We start from the raw sequence: 20760 nt of genomic DNA, 5'->3' as shown, positions 1-20760 counted from the left end.
GATTTTACCTGATTTATAAATTTGACAAGCTGCTTTTACAATAGCTTCCATAAACTTAGAAATGTTTCAGAAACTGGGATAGAATAGAAAGATTTAGAAGTGGAAAATGGAAAATGGACAGACACAGGAAGCACAGGTGTGTAATGAAGGTATCCACAATGACTGGATGCCCAGCCCCCATTACAGGAGAGACATACTCTGAAAGGCCCTCACAATTCTGCTTCCAAGTCTCTGGAAATTTCTCCGGACTCCAGCCTCCATTCAGCAATCCTACTCTCTCTCTGTTCTGTGTCTTTACTTCCAATTGTATCACCTAAGTGGGTGTATGTGTATATGCACGTGTATATAGTTGCATGTATGTGTATATGTAATATGTGTCTGTGTATATGTGTACATGTCTATGTCATATTTGTGTGTGTGTATATATGTGTTTATGTATATGTGTGCATATGTTGATGCATGTATATGTATGTGTTTATGTCTGAATATGTATATGTATGTGCGTGTGTGTTGGGTATGTATGTATATGTGAGTATGTGTATATATGTTGATCCTGGATTTGCTTCTGACAGATATAAAACAATAGAATGACACTATTTTTTTAAAAATCTATGAACTGCCTATGTTGTTATGAGAGTTCTGAGGAGTGAATAAAACAGTTTTTTTTTTTTAATCGGTGTGCTTTCATGTGAGAAGATAATTCTTGGACATAGGTTCTTAGGCAAATTTGGCTGCCACTTCCTGACCTCTGCTAAGACAATAAAATGATAGGGAAATATTTTAAACATTTTAAAAGGCTATTAACTCTAAGTAAGAAAGAGCATTTTACTATTGATTTGTAATAATGTTGAACACTATCTACCAAATAAGTTCTAGAAGAATCCCAACCCTAACTGCCTCTGCTGCTAGAGAGCATGGTATTCAGCATTCAGTCAGCTCCTTGTTTCTTTCACTCAATCCCAGACTCAGGTCAGGAAAAAGGAGAGTTGTTAACAGTAGCTTAGTACAGTGCCTGCCACATAATTAACTCTGTATAAATATTAACTTTTACTCTCCTCACAGGCCAAGGGGATATTTCACATAAGTATATTTCCCAAACTGCTTGCCATGTGTACTCACACTGTATCTCCTCCCATGGCTGGGATACACTGGGGGGTGGGGAAACTATGAAAAGAAGACATCGTCTCTCATTGGATGCCCCCTCTGTCTATGTCCCTGGCTGTGACCCCAGCCATCCCAAGGAGGTTCAGAGCCTGTGTCTACTATGAGACACCTCATCTACCTCTACCTCCAGGGATTCGCTTCAGCCACCCCCACTGTTTCCTCCCTGATGGAGGGCCCAGCTGTGGTCACTTTGCCGGCTTGACTTAGGAGACTGAACCAGAAGAGCAGAGAACACTACACTGGTACTTCCTACCCCCCTTTCACTTCAAAATGTTCTGATCCACAATGGGACTACACTACATTCAGTTGTCTGGATCCTGCTTAAGGCAGACAGAGGAGGTCCAGGAATCGGCTGGGATGGGGACACCCTTCCTCCTTCTCCTAACTGTGGCCTCAGTCACCCCAAGGTCAGGACCACCACATTCACTCCCAGGGCAGCCAATGCTGCAGTTTTGGCTACCATCTTTGGTTTCCCTCCTGATTTGGCTCTTAGCAGACCTTTAGCCCACTGTCACATCTACAGATTGAGAGAGGAAAATAAGGTTTGGTTATTAGAGGTTCCCAAACATCCCCGTGCATCAGAATCACCTGGAGGGCTTCTTTAAAAAATTTGCTGGCCCCACCCTGAGTTTCCCTTTTAATAGGCAGAGCTGACTTTCAGGGCTGTGACTCCACACTCAGAAGAAGCCCACATTTGGTTTACTGATTTGCAGTGGCCATCTTGAAATGCTTAACGCTTTTTAAACACGGGGCATCACATGTTCATTTTGCACTGGGCTCCACAAATGGTGTAGCCAGTCCTGTCAGTAGGTCCAGAATGGAGCTGTAGAATTGGCATTGCCAACAAGTTCCCAGGTGAGACAGATGCAGCCACCCTGGGATGCACTTCACAACCACTCAATGAGATCTTGCAGACCTGGAAAATCATCCTCATAGCAGTCCTCTGGCTCCTTCCCATAAGATTACGTGATGAGAGTTCAAAGAGGAGGCAAGGAAGGGGCTTCTTTATTCCATGTTGGTAGGAAATGTCCTCAGCAAAAGGGTTCAGGCCCGTGTTTGCCTCAGTTACGGCTGTGGCAGTATCACAGAAGCTGGGATGTTTTTCCCGGGGATATTAACCCCTGCTGGAAACCTCAGAGGAAGCTAGATCCCTGTGAATGCACTTCCTCCAGTTTGCATGCGCAAAACCATTTGGTTAGGAAAGTGTTGTTCAGGCATGTGTTTACCTTCTTTAAGAAATAAAAAGGATTTGTTTTGAAAAATTAAGCCAAAAGAGAGCAAAGACTAGTAAAGAGAAGTGAAGTAAGGGGGAAAAGATGTAGGTTCTGGAACTTTTAATCAATCTGTGATTGTTTCCCTTCAAGATGTTGTCAGGGCCAGTTTTGAGGAGGGTAGAAAAGAAAGATGTTTCCAGGTAAGACTTCCCATGATCTTTTCACGTTGCTCAAGTTCTCATTTTTCTGTTCCACATACGTTTTCACTGTTATTTCTGTTTCTGTGACAACTCATGAACACAGAACTATGATAATGGTATACTAATTAGTACATCATATCAGTTTGTAAGAGCACTAGTGCCTTGTAGAATCATTTTAGATGTATTTGAATAAAATGGAGTCTAGTGAGGGTCATATATTTATTGTTTTTGTCACTACTTTATACATGAAACACTTATTCCCACCGGTGGCATCAACATCTTTATCACATGAAGGATGGATTTACTTACACTAAGTACACTAAGTATTTTGGTGGGATGGAAAAGTTGTCCAGAAAGCCATAATGAACTTCAAGCAAAGTGTCAACCATAGTTTTATCTGAATTATTTTTAATGCAGGATATTGAGGAAAGTGAAAGAGTTATCTACTAGTGTATCCTTACCTAATAGATAGTGAGCATCAGACTTTCACTTAAAAATGGAAGCAGGAATGAGTCCCTGAGGCACTTAGCGATGCCCATTGGCAAATGCAGGGCTCCTTGTCGGTTTCATTCTCACCGTGCCTTCTCCATCATTGCCTTTTCCTGTTATATCTGTTGGGTTTTACTGCCCTCTGCTGGTCATATCGTTGAAACCCTTTCACGTCATGGATGTAGATGTCTTGGAACATTGCTCAAAATGGTCTTTTTGTTTCAGCCCGTGTCCATGCATACTCCTCCAGTCATTTGTGTAATAGCCATATTGTTTAAATCTGGTCACTACTTGTTAACAAACTCACACACCTGTAATTGTCTCATTGTGCCAGAAGCCCTGACATGCTGCAGTCGGAAGTTTCCTTTTCCGTGGGAGGGAGGCATTCATCTACAGACTCCAACAAGGCCTCCAGCGGAGACATCTCCCCTTATGACAACAACTCCCCAGTGCTGTCTGAGCGCTCCCTGCTGGCTATGCAAGAGGACGCCGCCCCGGGGGGCTCGGAGAAGCTTTACAAAGTGCCAGGGCAGTTTATGCTGGTGGGCCACTTGTCGTCGTCAAAGTCAAGGGAAAGTTCTCCTGGACCAAGGCTTGGGAAAGGTAACTGGAGCCTGGCCAGCAGGCGCTGGCCAAAACAAGTGACCCTCCTCTTGTTGCATGTGGCATGGTGTGGGGCTCTTCGGACCTTCTCTTCGTCTCTCCCTTATTTGATGTTTCTGTAATTCAACCTGCATTTACCGAGTACCTGCTGAACGCCTACTCTAGGAAGAGGAAGGTGTGGCGAGCACAGTCGTTGGCTGGGAGGGTCCCTGCAGGCCACACTCCAATTCTCAGATATCTGGGAAATAAACGCATGCCCAGAGGAGCCACTCCTATTCCCAGCTGATTCTTTTTCCCTCCAGCATCCTAGGAACTTTATGTATACTGGATTTGGGTTGCATATTTGCTAGTCTGAGGTGCCACCCAATTACTGCTGTTACATTTCTAAAGAAAACAAGCTGAACCTACTATATGTATGAAGACAACCTTCCAGAACCAAATAGTGTTAGTATCCAATGACAAGAGAGCACTATACTGGGAGTCACAAACCTGCTCTGCCACTTTCAACCTGCAGGATCTCCAGTGAGCGATTGAGCTTCCCAGAGTCCCATTTCCTCCTGCTGTGAAAACTCAGAATGATAACAGTATTTAATTCATTGAGTTTAATGAACTAATCCATGTAAAGCCCTCAACGCAGCACTTCAAATGTAATACGCACTCGATAATACTTGCTGTGTAATCTTGTGTGCATTTCTTACCTGCTCCTTACGCTAGTTGCATCGTCTGTAAAATGATCTCCTGGGAACCTCCTAGGGATGAAGTGAGATAACGCATGTGAACTGCTGAACACGTGGAGGCACCCAGTAGACGTCTGCTGCTATAAATCGTAATTATAATCCCATCATGGGATTGTAGTGAGGATTAAATGAGATGGTGAAAAAGCCTAATGTAGTGCCTTACTCCATAAATATTGATGGATAAGCTAAGGGGATTTATGAGTGAATGCATGCATGAAGAAATCCAGTGATACCAATAGCAAAGTATTCCTGAGGATAGTACAGAAACTCTATTGTTCCTCTAGTTCTGTGTTAATGTGGTTAGCACCTATAAAGCTGTTGTCACCCATCACCCTTCTATTCATTTCCTATAACATGCAAACTTATTATTTTATGGTTCTGGAGGTGAGAAGTCTAAAATGGGTCCACAGGGCCTCTTTCCCTTCTGGACGTCCTAGGGCACAATCGTTTTCTTGCCTTTTCTAGCTTCTAGAAGCTGCTGCATTCCTTGGCTCGAGGCCCCTTCCTCCATCTTTTAAGCCAACAATCTAGCAGCATCTTCTCTCCTACCCCTCTCTTATAAGGACCCTTGTAATTATATTGGCCCCATCCAGATAATCCAGGAAAATCTCCCCATCTCAAGAACCATAATTTAATCACACCTGCAAAGCCCTTTTTGAAAATAACATCTTTGTAGATTTGTGGGATTATGACACAGATATCTTTGGGGGGCCCTTATTCTGTCTACCACGAGCATGATATAGAAAGGGCCTTTTTGTAAATCCCAAGTAGAATGAACACGCTGAAAGGTGGATCTCAATTGTATTCTGTTTTGTATACAACAGGATCTTGAATACAATACTTTGCACAGAAGAGATGTTATTAAAATGTTCATTGATTTTTAATTTTCCTTTTGTGTTATATACCTTTTTATACACTTTTTCCCTAGATCTGTCAGAGGAGCCTTTCGATATCTGGGGAACTTGGCATTCAACATTAAAAAGCGGATCCAAAGACCCAGGAATGACAGGTGAAGTATTAATTTTAAACTTTATTGCATTTACTTTTAAAATTATTTTCTAAAGTTTTCTTTACTATCATTATATTACATGCTTGTCAAACATTATTTGGGAAATGCTGAAAATGGGAGGGGATGAAACTATCCTTAGGCTTTCCACCCAAATATGCCAATCTTTGACTATATTTTTTTCCATTTCCTTTGCAAAGGTTTTCATAGTTACAGTCACTCTGTCTGTGCAACTTTGTATTATTTTCTAACTTCCATTTTCCAGTTACTCTCCATTATCCTTTTTAAGGGCCAGGGGTATTCCACAGAGTGCATAATCATAGTTTACAAACCAATAGTAAGTCATTTGAAATTTTTTGTTATTGTTGTAATAAGTTACACTTTCAGGAACCTCTTTTATGTAATTAATTTTTCAAATTATTAATAGATTCACAAAATTTTGGAAAGCAAGTCAAAGGTTACAAATCCCAAACAGGGAAGTGCGTCAAATATAACAAGGCTTTCCAAGAATCTGGAGGTACAGTCACCTCCTGTGCTGTATGGGACCCACTACCTTACATTCTGTAAACTGTGGATGGCAGGAGATTTTACACTGCTGTGTGCAAATCTCATCAGTATTGCAAGTTAGTGGGTTTTCACTTTTGCTAACTTAAAAAACAAAATTGCATTTATTAATTTGATTTGTATTTCTTTCTTACCAGTATTTTTCAGTGTTTCTATTAATTTGCTGAACTTCCCCCCATTGAATTGTTACTTATATCATTTCCTATTTATGTATGCCAGTGTTTTTTAAATTCTTATGAACTCTTTATATAATAAAGATGTTAACTCTTTTTCCATATTGTTTACTACTTGCATTTTCGTTTTTTACATAATTAATTTTATCACTGTCTCTTTTCTGTGAATTCTTTCATAAAATTAATCTTCAGTTCAGCGTTGGATAGTCAGTCATCTGTATGCGTTTCTTTTTAATGTCATTTCATTGTCTCACAACCTTAATTTTTTTAATCCATCTGGAATACGTGTTATATATGGTATAAAATGTGTAAATTATTTGGTTGTTTTATATTTATATTTATATTCCCTTTCTCATTGTTTTGTAATATCTCCCATATTACATTTTAAAAGCACAGTGCATTTTTAAATGTAATGCCCTCTAGTGCTGATTCCTTTTCTAACTATATCTCACTGTATCCTGTGAAGAGCCTTATTCCATTTTCCTTTCCAGTTTCAGCTGTCACCTGTTTCAGCTATCATTTGTTTCTTTGTAAATACTCACATCCCCCACTCCCCTGTCCCCAACATGGCCTTGTTCTTGTTCCTTGTCTGCTTTTTAAGAAGTGGAGGGCAGAGCAGATTCATAGGAAAATGGTAGTCTGGGTACACATGCCCCAAGGACTCCTCCTTTGCCTTGCAAAATGCGCTGTTATTTCTTTCCCTTCAGTTTCCTAAAGAAAGTTGTATCCTTTAGGGAAGGCTAACTGCTGTAACAACTCCGAAATGGGGCAGTGGCTTAACCTATTACAACTGAATTTCTCCCTCACTGTCCCAGTACAGTGTGGATTGTGAGGGGTGAGGAGGGGCGGGAGTGTGTGAGGGGAGGGAGTGCTGTCTTCCACATAGTCACTAAGGGGCCCAGCCTAGGCTCCACATATCCAGTGGCTCCACCATCCTCAGAGCCCCGGGAGTCTTCCAAGAGTTTCAGAGCCTAGAGATTCTTCATGCTGGGCTGGTAGTTAAGGGAAGGGGGAAAGCAAAGATCAGTAGGAAGGCATTCGTTTAGTATTTTTTTTTAATTTTTTTTTTTTTTTTTTTTTGTGATGGAGTCTCACTCTGTCACCCAGGCTGGAGTGCAGTGGCACGATCTCGGCTCACTGCAAGCTCCGCCTCCCGGGTTCATGCCATTTTCCTGCCTCAGCCTCCCAAGTAGCTGGGACTACAGGCACCCACCACCACACCTGGCTAATTTTTTGTATTTTTAGTGGAGACGGGGTTTCACTGTGTTAGCCAGGGTGGTTTAATTTTTTTTTTATTTTTATTTTTTAGTTCAGGCCTAGAAATGGCTTACATCACATCTGTCCACATTTGTTGCCCAGACCTCGTTTCTGTGGCCCTCCTAACTGCCAGAGAGGCTGGAAACTGCCATGTAGGAAGTAAAGGGGAACGATTGGGTGATCACCAAGTCAGCCTTTCCTGCATTGATGGTAGGAGAATATGCATAGTGGCTGGCCTGCCTTCTGGCATGGAATGGGGTACTTGAGATTCAAGTAACTTCATTGATGCAATAGAAACATGAAAACATTATAATTTGTATCTCTCCTGGATTACAGATTGCATTGAACAAGAAGGGAATGCTTCTTTCACCTTCTGGATTCTGAAAAGTTTTCCCAGCCATGTAGAGGGGCCCTTTCCTGAAACACAAATTGGTGGCAAAGCCAATTATTAATATAGTCTGACGTCTCAGCTAACCTGTCAGAGTCTAGGCATATGAATTGAGCCGATAATCAAAAAGCATTTGTCTTTTTTTGTTTTGCTGGGAAGGTTGTTTTCTTCAGGTAGCAGCAGCTAAGAGCATACTGTGCTGTTTCAGTTTTAGAAGTCCGGGGGGACGTCTTAGAAGTGGGAAGGAAATAACAGGATTTGAATCCCCAGCAAGGATTCTACAAACTGATTCCATTTCTTGGGCTTTCTCTCTGGCTTCCAGGTTCCTCTGGAGACATTTTTGAAAGCAGCTCCCTAAGAGCGGGGCCCTGCTCCCTTTCTCAAGGGAACCTGTCCCCAAATTGGCCTCGGTGGCAGGGGAGCCCCGCAGAGCTGGACAGCGACACGCAGGGGGCTCGGAGGACTCAGGCCGCAGCCCCCGCGACGGAGGGCAGGGCCCACCCTGCGGTGTCGCGCGCCTGCAGCACGCCCCACGTCCAGGTGGCAGGGAAAGCCGAGCGGCCCACGGCCAGGTCGGAGCAGTACTTGACCCTGAGCGGCGCCCACGACCTCAGCGAGAGTGAGCTGGATGTGGCCGGGCTGCAGAGCCGGGCCACACCTCAGTGCCAAAGACCCCATGGGAGTGGGAGGGATGACAAGCGGCCCCCGCCTCCATACCCGGGCCCAGGGAAGCCCGCGGCAGCGGCAGCCTGGATCCAGGGGCCCCCGGAAGGCGTGGAGACAGCCACGGACCAGGGAGGCCAAGCAGCCGAGCGAGAGCAGCAGGTCACGCAGAAAAAACTGAGCAGCGCCAACTCCCTGCCAGTGGGCGAGCAGGACAGTCCGCGCCTGGGGGATGCTGGCTGGCTCGACTGGCAGAGAGAGCGCTGGCAGATCTGGGAGCTCCTGTCGACCGACAACCCCGATGCCCTGCCCGAGACGCTGGTCTGAGCCCGCACCCAGCCGAGCCCCCCCTGCCCCGAGCCCCCCGCCCTCCAGCCCAGGGGGGACCGTGGGTGGTGGCCACTGGCACACTTAGTGTTCTTCTTTCACACTTCTCAAAAGTGACACAAGAGAAATCCCGTTCACCTACAGAGGTAGAGCACTCACGCCCCCGCCATTGAGAATAAGGTTCCATTGCGTAGCCAGCCTTAGGAAAAACAAACAGAACCCAAACCAGATGGCAGTGTCCAATCTAAAAACGTCCCTCTTGGCTCTATAATATAAGATACAACTCTTGCTTGGTATAGCCTAACCGTATTTATGTGTCTTCGGTTTTGACTATTGTGTATTCTGTAACAGATTATGTATAATCATATATGATATATTCACAAAGAGAAAACAAAAGGAACTTTTTTAAAAAAATCACTTCACTTATATTAAGCAATGAGATATACTAAACAATGAGATTCTATAGAATTTTCTAGGATGTGCACAAGCGGGTTTCTGTGCTTTTGCCATAGCTTTATAACTGGGGATAACCCTTCCTTCGATACCAAACACTAACAAGAGGAAGCAGAGTATGAGAAGCCATATTTTTACATAGGAGTCAGATACAAAAAAAAAATCACTGAATGCTTTTAGATATTGAATACGTTTTCAGGAAAATGCTAAATCTGATAGATTACAAAATATATTTTTAGAACTTGTTTAGAAAGGATTCAGTTAACCAAACAAGAAAAAGGCAGTGCCTCACAAAGAAATTAAGAAGTTGTCCGTCCCACGTTACATCAAATTCAGTTTTATATAGGCCATATATAATATATATTTATAATGTATAATTTTTATGTATTTTTCAAAATTACAAACTGGAATCCAACTATAAAGTGTTTAAGAATCTACATAGAATATTCAAATTATAGAACATGTTTTTTCCCTTTGCCCCATAATCAGTATTTGCCAAATTACATGCAATTCCTTAAAAACTAAATCACATTTGGTAAAAGGCCTACAGCTTTGTACTTACATTGTGCCAAAGGCTGAGGAAATGTTTTCTTTCGTAATTTTATGTGTATTGTAAAATGTTCTACCGTACTTTAGTAGTTTGAAGTTTTTCAAGTGCATAACTATTTTTGACCAGCAGATGGCGATACGCTTCAGTATTTTATGCAATTTTTTTTCACTTCTGAAGGGAAAGTGTATTATAAAAAAAGATTTTTTTTTTTTTTATAAAACATGCTACTCTTAATTTTCATGTTGGTGATGAAATTTCCAGTGGTGTTTCTTAAGGTTCTATCTTGTGCCATGATGAATAAAAAGTTAAGCAAAGGCTTTGTTTCCTGGCTTTAAATCTCTTGAATGAATTTGCATCACATTTCAGACATATTCTTCACTATCCACAGATCCAAGTGTAATAAATCATGGCAATTCTATGCATATACATATATAGCAAAAAAGCTGGTTTAAAAATATCAGATGGCTTTGGGACATCAACTCAGTGACACCAAAGCATTTAGAAATGTATAATAATTTGTTGCAAGTAAAGGCTGATTTCCTCGACTGTTGAAGAGGTGGTTTTCTACAGGACTGAAACTCAGGTTTCCTGAGTTTCCTGAACTGTGTTGGGCAGCTGTTGCCCAACGCAATTCCTGTTAAGCTGCACCTGCTCTGTGGGCCTTAGATGCCTAATTTGCTTCAGGGCCGAAATAATAAAAGCTAGAAGTGGCATGTGGTATTTCTTATTTGGGAATGGTTTGAGATAGCTTCAGGCTCTGTCATCTGGTCCAGCACTTCCACCACTGGCTGGGACTCAGGGAGGATTTGCCTGCAGACCTCTGGTTCTTCCTGACTGCCCACACTCAGCCAAAAGTTGTCAACAAGATCCAGAGGAAATGCTGCTTGGTTGTGGATCGCAGGTGGCTTTTCTGTGCCACCTACTCTCATCCTACTCCTGGTGATGCTACTTCCCTGGCTTTGAATTTGACCATGATCTGATCAGTTCTTTCCCTCCTTCCTAGATTGGATGGCCTGATAAATGCGACTCTCTTTCTACCATGTTCTTGCTAGAGTAGTCCTATTTTTAAAAAAACATCCAGATCAAATGGCCCTGAAGTTGATGCCTATGTCAGAAAAGGCCACGAAAAGTATGTCCATCTGTTAATAGATCTAAAATAAGCAGTCCAGAAAACAGGACTCACAATATCTTTTACATATATCTCAATATTCACTCTCCCTCTCTTTGTACATTTAAGCTTAGGGGCCATATCTTTAGCTTAGTGAGTTACAGCTTGTTTCTTTTTCTTTTTTGAGATGGAGTCTTGCTCTCTCACCCAGGCTGGAGTGTAGTGCTATGATCTGTGCTCACTGCAACTTCTGCCTCCTGGGCTTAAGCGATTCTCCTGCCTCAGCCTCCTGAGTAGCTGGGATTGCAGGCGCACAACACCATGCCCGGCTAATTTTTGTATTTTAGTAGAGATAGGGTTTCCCCATGTTGGCCGGGCTGGTCTCGAACTCCTGACCTGAGGTGATCCACCCGCCTCGGCCTCCCAAAGTGTTGGGATTACAGGTGTGAGCCACCGTGCCAGGCCTTGTTTCTTAAATGCCTTTATCATATTGAAAATAAGCAGTTTAAAAAAAATCATACATGAAACCCAAAGACCTGAGGGAAATTATCCTTTCTAATACCTTATAAATTACATAATACCTGACAAGAAAAAAATAAAAAACTCTTTCAAGCTGGCCAAAATGCCTTTAAAAGGCTGTTCAAGTCACTCATTCCCCATGAACAGACAGCTTCAACAAGCATGAAAAAAGCTTCAGTGTGTCACATATGTTTCTCCATCTATGAATACTCTGACATTGACATTGAAACAATATGAGCCATTGTTTTTGTGTCTCTGGCAAAGGGGCCAGAATGGGGATGGCAGAAATGGCCAAATACGAATTTGTCTTGATCCATCTAAGTAGCTATTACCATATGTTTGTTGTGGGTCTTTATAGAAAAAAAAAAAACCCTCTTATACCAATGGAATTTGTGCAAATTGAGGAAATTTCTAAATAAACCCAGCTTGCTTCTTTTCTTATGCACATTTTAATACACATCTGCTTGGCAGAGAAACAGCATTGGGATTAAATATAAAGGGACGTCAGAACAAAGTCCAGGCCTGTGGGGTATGTCGGTCTGATAAGCAAACTGGGGGAGGTAGATTATACTGAACTGAGAAGAAAGGAAATGACTGAAGAAGAGTTACACAGAGGTTAAAACAGGACATCTCAACTGAGAATTTTAAAACAGAACTAAATCAGTAGCAAATGTTCTTCAAGAGAAAAAAAAAAAACAAACCAAGGGAAAATTTCGACAAAGGTTGGAATTCTTCTTCGGCACAGTCAAGGTGACAGATGGTGTCATGGAGATGGCAAACGGCAGACCATGGTTTCTGGGGTACCCACCCCGACCTGGTGTGACCCTCAATTCACCAAGGTACATCCAGTGTCAGCTCCAACTGGAGGCCCCCAAGAGGTCGCCAAAAGACTAGAAGCATCTCTAAGTTCAATTCAACCAATATCTTTTCAGCTTAGGGTGACCAACTCATCCCAGTTTCCCCAGGAATGTTCCGAGTTTAGGAAAAAACAAAAAAGTCCCATATCTGGGACACAGGCCATTCTATGACTCGGCAGGGTGGGGAAAGGTGGCATGGGGGATCCAGGACACTTGACCTTGGCATCTCTCAAGTAGGGTAGCCAAATAAGATACAGGACACCCAGTTCAATTTGAATGTCAGATAAACAACTGATCTTGTATTAGTAACAGTGTTCCCATTCAATACCTGAGACATAATTATGCTAAAAAAATTATTCTTTATCACACATATTGCATGGGACATACATTAAAAAGGGATTCGTTGTTTATCTGACATTCAAGTTGAACCTAGCACCTATTTGCTAAATCTGGCAACCCTAATCTCCAACCTTAATACCCCACCCATTCCCCAGTGATCTGTTTGACATTCTCGCTGAATGTCCCCTGGATGCCTCAACCATCCTGAAGGACCAGTAAGCCATGTTCTCACCAGCCACCACTCCCATCTTTATGCAGAGCACCGCTTCCTGCTCCCCACCAGCAGCCTGGCCTGCGATCCCCCTCTTGTTGCCCTACCGTGCACATGTTTACTGTTTGTCCACCCCACTCAGAGTGGGCCCTTCCATCTCTGGCCTCCCACCCCTCCTCCATACTGCCACAGTTTATAGTTCTGAAGCGCACATTATGTCAGAGGCCCATCACCGCTGAAAAACCATTGATGCCCTCCTGCTCCCAGATATACAGGACAAAGTCCATACCCCACCATAACATCAACATACTCCGCGATCTGGTCTCATCTACCTCTGCCTCTTATCTCTCCCAAGCATGGCACCCCATACTCTGGCCATGTACAGAAAACCTCATTCCCATGTGCAGAGCACACTTTTGCATTTTTGTTCCAAGGGTATCAAATGCGCTTCCCTGCTTTTCCTACACAATTGGAAGCTATTTTCCCTGCAAAATCAGCTCAAACCTTCCCTTCCTACAAACATGATTCTACACAGCTTATTCTGGCCCTTTGCCATGTGGCAGTGTGAGCAAGCATTGCTGTGCATTACAGTTACTGTCTTATTCTTTTATATGGACGTTGTTTCCTCTCTGTCCCTGAGGGTGGGGACCATGTATTTCTTTTCTGCACCCTCAGAACTGGGGTACCTGACACACAGTTGGCATTTGATAAAATTTTGCTGAATGTATGCGTGTAAATATGACCAAGCAGCTTACCATGGAGTAGAGGAAAAATACATGTCTGTCAACTTGTATTAATCCAATATTGGTAGATTCATCCAATGATCCACGTGGCAAATGCAGAGATAGTGATATATTTTCCAAATAAAAATAGATTTTTGAAGAAAGAAGGAGACAGTCTGAGGAGAAGCTGATGGCAAGCACAGAGACATGGTCTCTCAACCAGCCCTCCTCTGCAGAGATGTACCACCTCAGCTCTGTACTGTATGGGACAGAGGAAGTGGGTGGCTTTCCATTCTTAAGATGAAAATTTGAATGGTAAATGACATAAGTAAATGTATAGTTCTGTGCTCCCTGGTAAGCATGCAATAGATACTTAGTGATCAAAAAGACAAGGATGTTTCAAGATATGGGCCTCAGCATCCAAGAGAACAAGGTTTGATTGCTGTCTTTCCCATTTATCAGCTGGGTGACCTCAAGAAAGTTGCTTTAATCTGCAGACTCTCCATTTTATCACAATAGTTGGAGCATAAAAACACCAAACTCCCAGGATTCTTCTGAGGATTATATGAAACAATACGTAGAGCAGCGCTAGCCACATAACAAATATTCGACAAATGGCAGTGTAATTGGTGTCCTATGTGAGACCATTTTAGAAACAAAAATTGGGAAGCTTGTGGTGAAATGCAGTAGTAGTAACTAACATTTATTAACAACTTCTGCTCTAGTCTCAGTGTTTTGTGCACTTTCACTCGTTTAACCCCCTCATTTTCCAGAGGGCACAATTGGCTCAAAGTGACATTAAATGAGTTGCCCAAAGCCATACATCTAGAAGGTGCAGAACCAGGATTTGGTCACAGGCCATCCAACTGTGCCACCTGCTGTTTGTATAATGCAGAGTCTATGAACAAAGCTCTGTGGTTATTTATTGGAGCCCCTGGGTATCTCTCATAAAGAAGAGGGCTTAGCTGGACCATCCCCTGGGGAGGGCTCCTGCCTCCGGGATGATCCACAGCTTCAGGGGAGCATTGAAGGGCTCTGGGTTCCCTGCCCATTTCCTACTGAAGTAAGGGAAATTAAAGCTGAAATTTAAAAAGGTCTAAAGAGGGTTTTATTTTTGAAAAGTTTTGGATAGCAAAACCACAGGGAAAAATGGGTGTGATTTAGTCATTGAACTCTCCTGGTTGAATTATACTTAAGAATATTCAATTTGCGTATTTATTAATTTGACACCTTGCACTTAATTAGTTTAGCATTATCTTTAGATTTTCCTTTGGCTCATACAGCTATAATAGCCATGCAATGGCTTTATTAGGTCAATTGGTTGGTTGATGGATTCATCCAATAACTTATCTAGTCAATATTTACCAGTGGCCTACTGGCTTCCAAGCCCATTAGAAAGACAGATAAGACAAGTCCAAATCTGCCTTCAAAGATATCTCAGCTAATAAAATGGTCACTCTTGTAAACTGTACTGCAAGAAGGGCAGCAGATGCTGTCAAGTCCCACAAATCCAGCAAATGTGCCAGTGTCTGGTGTCTGGTAGGCAAACCATAAATCGTTGCATAAATTTATCAATAGATAAATCAATCAATCAATCAATCCATCCATCCAACCAACCAACCATCCATCCATCCATCATTCTGTCTGTTCCAGGGTGAAAAGTCAGAGAAATGACCATAGCACAAAATGCTGCTTGGATTTTGAAGTTAAACCCCAAACAGGAAAGACAGTCTCTGGAAGTGGAGCAAACACCTTAGAAAGAACTTGGCAGAAATCAGGGATGGTGTGGTCACAATTAGGGTTGGTTTCCTTTGCAGTCACAGAGGACCTCATGCTTGGAAGAGCCCAGCACTTATTTGAATGCTCTGTCAGTGCCATCTTGGAATTTTCATACTTTTGAACAAGCGGCCCCACATTTTCATTTTCCACTGGAACTTGCAAATGATGTAGGCAGATCTGGTCACGTTCTTTGCTAGATAAAGAGAAGGACCCAGTTTCAGAACAGGAAGCCCCTCGTAGTACAGGTGAGCCACCTGAGGCCCAAGGAGGTTAAAGGGCCTTTTGCCTGAGGCCGATTTACGAAGTTCCTAACTCCTCCACAGAGCTCTTTTCCATCGGAACATAATTCCAAAATATGTAAAATAAGGTAAAACTGTACCTTGCTCCATCCCAGGGAGTATGAGCAATGTTTATGATATGCAAAACCTGTTCCACTTATTTCCTTCCATACTTTTCTTCCTGTGTTTCTATTTCTGCCATCATAATTTTTGTATTCTTATGTCTGAGTCACTGTTTCTCTGGCATTATCTTTTAGTGTGTGCTTCTCTTACTGCTAGAGTCTGAATGTTGGTGTCCCCTCAAAATCCATATATTGAAACTTAACCCGGAAGGTGATGGTATTAGGACGTGGGAACTCTGGGAGGTGATGAGGTCATGAGAGTAGAGCCCTCATGAATGGGATTAATGCTCTTCAAAAGAGGCTCCAGCTCCTTTGCCCCTTCTGCCATGTGAGGACTCAGTGAGAAGGCACCGTCTATGAAGCAGGAAGCCCTCACCAGGCACCAAATCTGTCAGTGCTTTGACCTTGGACTTCCAGGCTCCAGAAATGTGAGAAACACATTTCTGTTGCTTATGAGCCTCCCAGTTTATGGTGTTTTGTTATAGCAGCCCCAACAGACTAAGCCATTTGCTTAGTTCCAAGATCAAATGTAATGTTGGGCAATGAATGAAAAGGAGAACAGAACCCTCAAATGTCCAGTAGGGGAAGGCCAAAGCTGTTTCTTGTTTCTGCACAAAGGAGATGACTTCATTTCCTTAGAAGGTAAATGAATTAGAGAAGGGATTAGAAACAGGCTTTTTCCTGCAGGAAAGAAACATAGAGGGTCAGTGTTCAGTGTCTTCTTCTAGTCATATCCCTTTACTTGGTCAGACACCAAGGGTCTGGGCCCAAGATCTGCTGGGGAAAGTCAATCATGAAAGGAACATTGGGACAGATGAGCCACTTGGCTCTTTTTCATTCCTGATGCTTTGCAGGGGATCAGACAATTATCTTGCCCTCCCCCTCTTCTCTCACCAAGAGACTTCCATCAGAGGCATGCATGAGCTGCTCATGCAGTCTGTGGAAGGGCCAGGAGCACATTGAGCTTCGCAAAAGGTTGAAGCCTTCTGGGTTCACCCTTTTGCCAATACAGGGGCCAAACCACACTGGTTTGCAATGTCATGGCCCAGCAAAGTGTGCAAGTGAGCACAAGTGGAGCAATTCAGCAGTGACAGGTACCAGATAAATGAGCTGGCCTGACCCTGGATGAATTTCTTCACAGTCATTCTGAAAATGTGAGTGTTAAGTGTTGAATTGTGTTCCCCTCAAAAATGTGGAAGTCCTAGCCCCCAGTACTTGTGAATGTGATCTTATTTGGAAATTGAGTCTTTGCAGATGATCAAGTTAAGATGAGGTCATTAGGGTGGGCCCTAATCCAATATGGCTGGTGTCCTAAAAATCAAGGGGATGTTGGGGCACAGACACAGACACACACAGACACAGACACACACACACACACGCGTGCATGCAGAAAACACCATATGAAGACTGGAGTTGTGCTGCCCGATGTGAAAGAAATCCCAGAAGCTGGGAGAAAGGCCTGGAACAGATCTTTCCCTAGAGCCTTCAGAGGGAGCATGTCCCTGCTGACACCTTGATCTTGGACTTCTGTCCTCAAGAACTGTGAGAGAATAAATTTCTGTTGCTTATGCCACTACATTTATGGCCCTTTGTTATGGCAGCCACAGCAAACTAATGTGTTGAGCAAAGGTCAAGTAGCAGGAATCACCCAGAGCACCTCTCCTGCTCCAGTGAGTGCTACCAAGAAAGCGTTTTCCTTTTGAGACAACAATTCTCATAGAAGCAGCGCACACTAAGAGGGACCTTCTGTTACCCAGTCTGGGAGGCTGTTGTCTTCACCCCATTATCTTCCTGCCCCCACCATCATCACCTACAGAAGTCATGTGAAGAAATGAACTTTCAGAGGAAATCTTTTCATTATTAAAGCAAAACAAAGGTGTAATCAGGCAACATTCAGAAGTGAGGGGAGCAGGAGGACTTAAAGAAGAAATGGAAAATAAGCAAAATTGGGGAAGTGGCATTTACATTTAAGATTTGCTTTTGCATCTTCTGCATGGGAACTTCGACCCACGGCTATGTGACTATGAGGCAACTGTAAATGCATCACAAAGATGGGGGTGGATGGAAGCTCAAAGGATTCAAAAGATGCCAGAGGAAAGTGAAGCTCAAATTGGGCCCCCTGGCCCAGCAGCATCAGCATCTCCTGGGAGCTTGTTAGAAACAAGAATTCTCAGCCGCCCCAGGCGTACAGGATCAGGAATTCTGGGTGGGGGCCCAGCCATCTGCGTTTTAACAAGCCCTCTAGGGGATTCTGATACATAGTACACAAAAGCTTGAAAAGCATCTTGCTGGGGAAACCACAAAAGGGAGAGAGGTGGAAGGGGAAAGGCAGCAAGATCCAAAATGCTGTTCTAAGGCAATGCTTGGCCTGAACAATGTCAAATCATACTTTAAAAAAAATCCAGCTGAAACTAGAAATCATAAAATGATCACATGTTACATTTTACCTGAAAGCATAAATGTACATCATTTACTAATCTTTCAACAAGGAGCCAAGGCCTTTTGCATCTCTGGGTGCGGTGGGTCAGCAGTGCCACTTCATCCTTCTTACTAATGCACAGTGGATGAACCACATCCACCGTGCATCATCTATTCTTCCAGTTCCAGGGTTTTTTTTTTTTTTAACAGCAAATTTAAGAAACGACTACAAAGCAGTGAGTGAAAAATTATTCTGATTTTTATGATATTTTCTAAACCCCTTCCAGTTTCATGGCAACATTTTTTGGGATTCTCCTTCAAACCCTTCCTTATCATTCATTAGTCTTTATATACTTGGCTTATGCATTGTCTGTTGTTTTGGTTAATTAAAATAATTACGTTACTGGCTCATGCTAAGCCGGCTGCTCAACTAGGAGGATGGGGACCTCCTGGCTGTAGGGATCAACCAGCACGTTTTTATTTCTTTTTCATTTTTAAAAACAGCTATAATTACAAACCACACAATTCACTCATTTAAAGTATACAGTTCAATGGTTTCTAGTATAGTCACAGAGTTGTGCAACCATCAATTTTAGAGCATTTTTTAATCACCCCCAAAAGAAACTCCCACGTCCATTAGCAGTCACTCCCCATTCCTCCTCCACCAGCCCTGACAACCACGAATCTGCTTTCTGCCCCTATAAATTTGCCTATTCTGAGGGTTTCAAATAAATGGAATCATACGAAAAGTGGCCTTTTGTTTCTGGCCTCTTTGAGCACAATGTTTTTAGGGTTCATCCATATTGTAGCATTTATCAGTACTTCATTTATTTTTATGGGTGAATAATATTCCATTGCATGGATATACCAAAATGTATTTATCCATTTACTAATTGGTGAATGTTTGAATTGTTTCCAAGCCAGCACATTTTATAGAGGGAAAGGAAAGCACTGGTTAACTTGGAATTCGCTTAAGTGTAGGTCTTTTAAGAGTGTGTCTACTGATGTAGTTTATATAAAAACTAGTTTGAAATAGGGTTTCAAACCACATTGTTTTCCCTTAACTTAAAGATTCTCAACCTGAAAGATGACATAATTCAGCCCATTGTAATATGAGGCCACAAACATTTTGGTATGAAAGGAGCCTTTAAGATAATTTCAGGAAATTGAGACTTACAGGCCTAAGGTGGCTTGTCCCAAATCTCCCAGCTTAACACAGGGAATCAGTGCAGAAACAAAGCTCTCAAATCTTGTTTTATGCCATTACGTTAGCTACCACCTCCAGATTTAAAACCCTGGCCTAAGAAAAGGGCTCAGGCTGGGCTTGGTGGCCTAAGCCTATAATCTCAGCACTTTGGGAAGCTGAGGCAGGCAGATCACTTGAGTTCAGGAGTTCAAGACCAGCCTGGGCAACATGGTGAAATGCTGTCTCTACAAAAAATACAAAAATTAGCTGGGCGTGGTGGCATGTGCCTGTGGTCCCAGCTACTAAGTAGGCTGAGATGGGAAGATCACTTGAACCTGGGAGGTAGAGGCTGCAGTGAGTCAAGATCGCACCACTGCACTCCAGACTGGGCACTACAGTGAGGCTCTGTCTCAGAAAAAAATTTTTAAAAAGGTTCAGATGAAGGAAAAAGACCTTAATGAAATGATGTCTAAGAATGGGATTTTAAATCAGCAGTGAAGGAATCCTCTTGTGGTCACTACATGTCCTCCTGATGATTTGTCTGAGCTAATCTAAGCATGAAGCACGCACAGGAACATAAAATGGGAGGGGTGGTAGGACACAGGCCCAGTGCTGAATTGGCCCAATTAGACTGAAGAGAAACCTTATTTCCCATGGTTGTGGTAGATGGCCAGGTCCCACCCCACCTCATATCTACTGACCATAAACAAGGATCTCAAAGCAACTAGGAAGCATTGACGCTGATGAAAGGAACCAGCCCTATATGGATGACGTTAAAATTGAACATGGAAGGAAAGGGAGTCCAGAGAAGCAGGATCAACCAAGTGTACACCCAACCTCTGCACTTCTGGCTGTGAGTTCAAGCAGGGATTCAGTTACTAGAAGCCAAAAGCATCCTGATAATATTCTATAGCAAACCATTGAAGGGGCACGAGAATTAGTCACATTGTTATCCCAAATGTAGAAGGAATAGCAAAGTGTTTAAATGATGATTCTGCACAGAGCTCCAAAATAGTAACTTCCAAAATAGTAAATTTTCATTGTTCTTTAGGACTTCACTCGCCTATGATTGTGAAGACTTGTCTCACAATTCCTCTGTTACACCACTCAAGATGTATTATTTCTGTGCCCCTATCACATATGACCTTTGGTGTGTAAAAGCATCAATTAAAAGCTAATTATAAATACAAGATAGCACCCATATATACATGCCTCATTCCCTAAACCAGTCTTAGGAACTATAATGTTTGCTCCTGCATCTGGTATGATTCCACAAAAACAGTAGAATACTTGCAATGTGATGTATAAACCTCAGGTTGAATCATTTGCAGAAAGTGTTGTCAGCTTTTTCTTCCAAACTAGAGAGTGCACAAGCATGAAATAGACACTTTACCACTTACACCAATGGCATGAAATTTTACTGAAGGTACAGT

The 20760-nt window shown here is 42.6% G+C and overlaps 1 protein-coding gene across 6 annotated transcripts in view; it reads left to right on the top strand.

Moving 5' to 3' along the window:
- ARHGAP6 (Rho GTPase activating protein 6) overlaps window positions 1-10103 on the top strand; it is a 524611-nt gene extending 514508 nt beyond the window's left edge. For 5 of the 6 annotated variants that reach the window (XM_001143524.6, XM_003317341.7, XM_054676330.2 and 2 more), the window contains exons 11-13: window positions 3402-3670; window positions 5336-5416; window positions 8118-10103. In XM_001143524.6, the coding sequence (XP_001143524.1) occupies window positions 3402-3670; window positions 5336-5416; window positions 8118-8785 (1018 nt within the window). In that variant the 3' untranslated portion in view covers window positions 8786-10103. Of the gene's footprint in view, window positions 1-3401; window positions 4497-5335; window positions 5417-8117 lie in introns of those variants that run through there. The other variant, XR_008541946.2, reaches the window with a different exon arrangement.
- Window positions 10104-20760: the final 10657 nt, after the last annotated feature.

The sequence above is a fragment of the Pan troglodytes genome, chromosome X (genome assembly GCF_028858775.2).
Source record: "Pan troglodytes isolate AG18354 chromosome X, NHGRI_mPanTro3-v2.0_pri, whole genome shotgun sequence".
In the NCBI taxonomy this organism is placed as follows: domain Eukaryota; kingdom Metazoa; phylum Chordata; class Mammalia; order Primates; family Hominidae; genus Pan; species Pan troglodytes.
The sequence above is the reverse complement of the archived record's forward strand: the minus strand, read 5'-3'. Positions and strand labels throughout refer to the sequence as shown.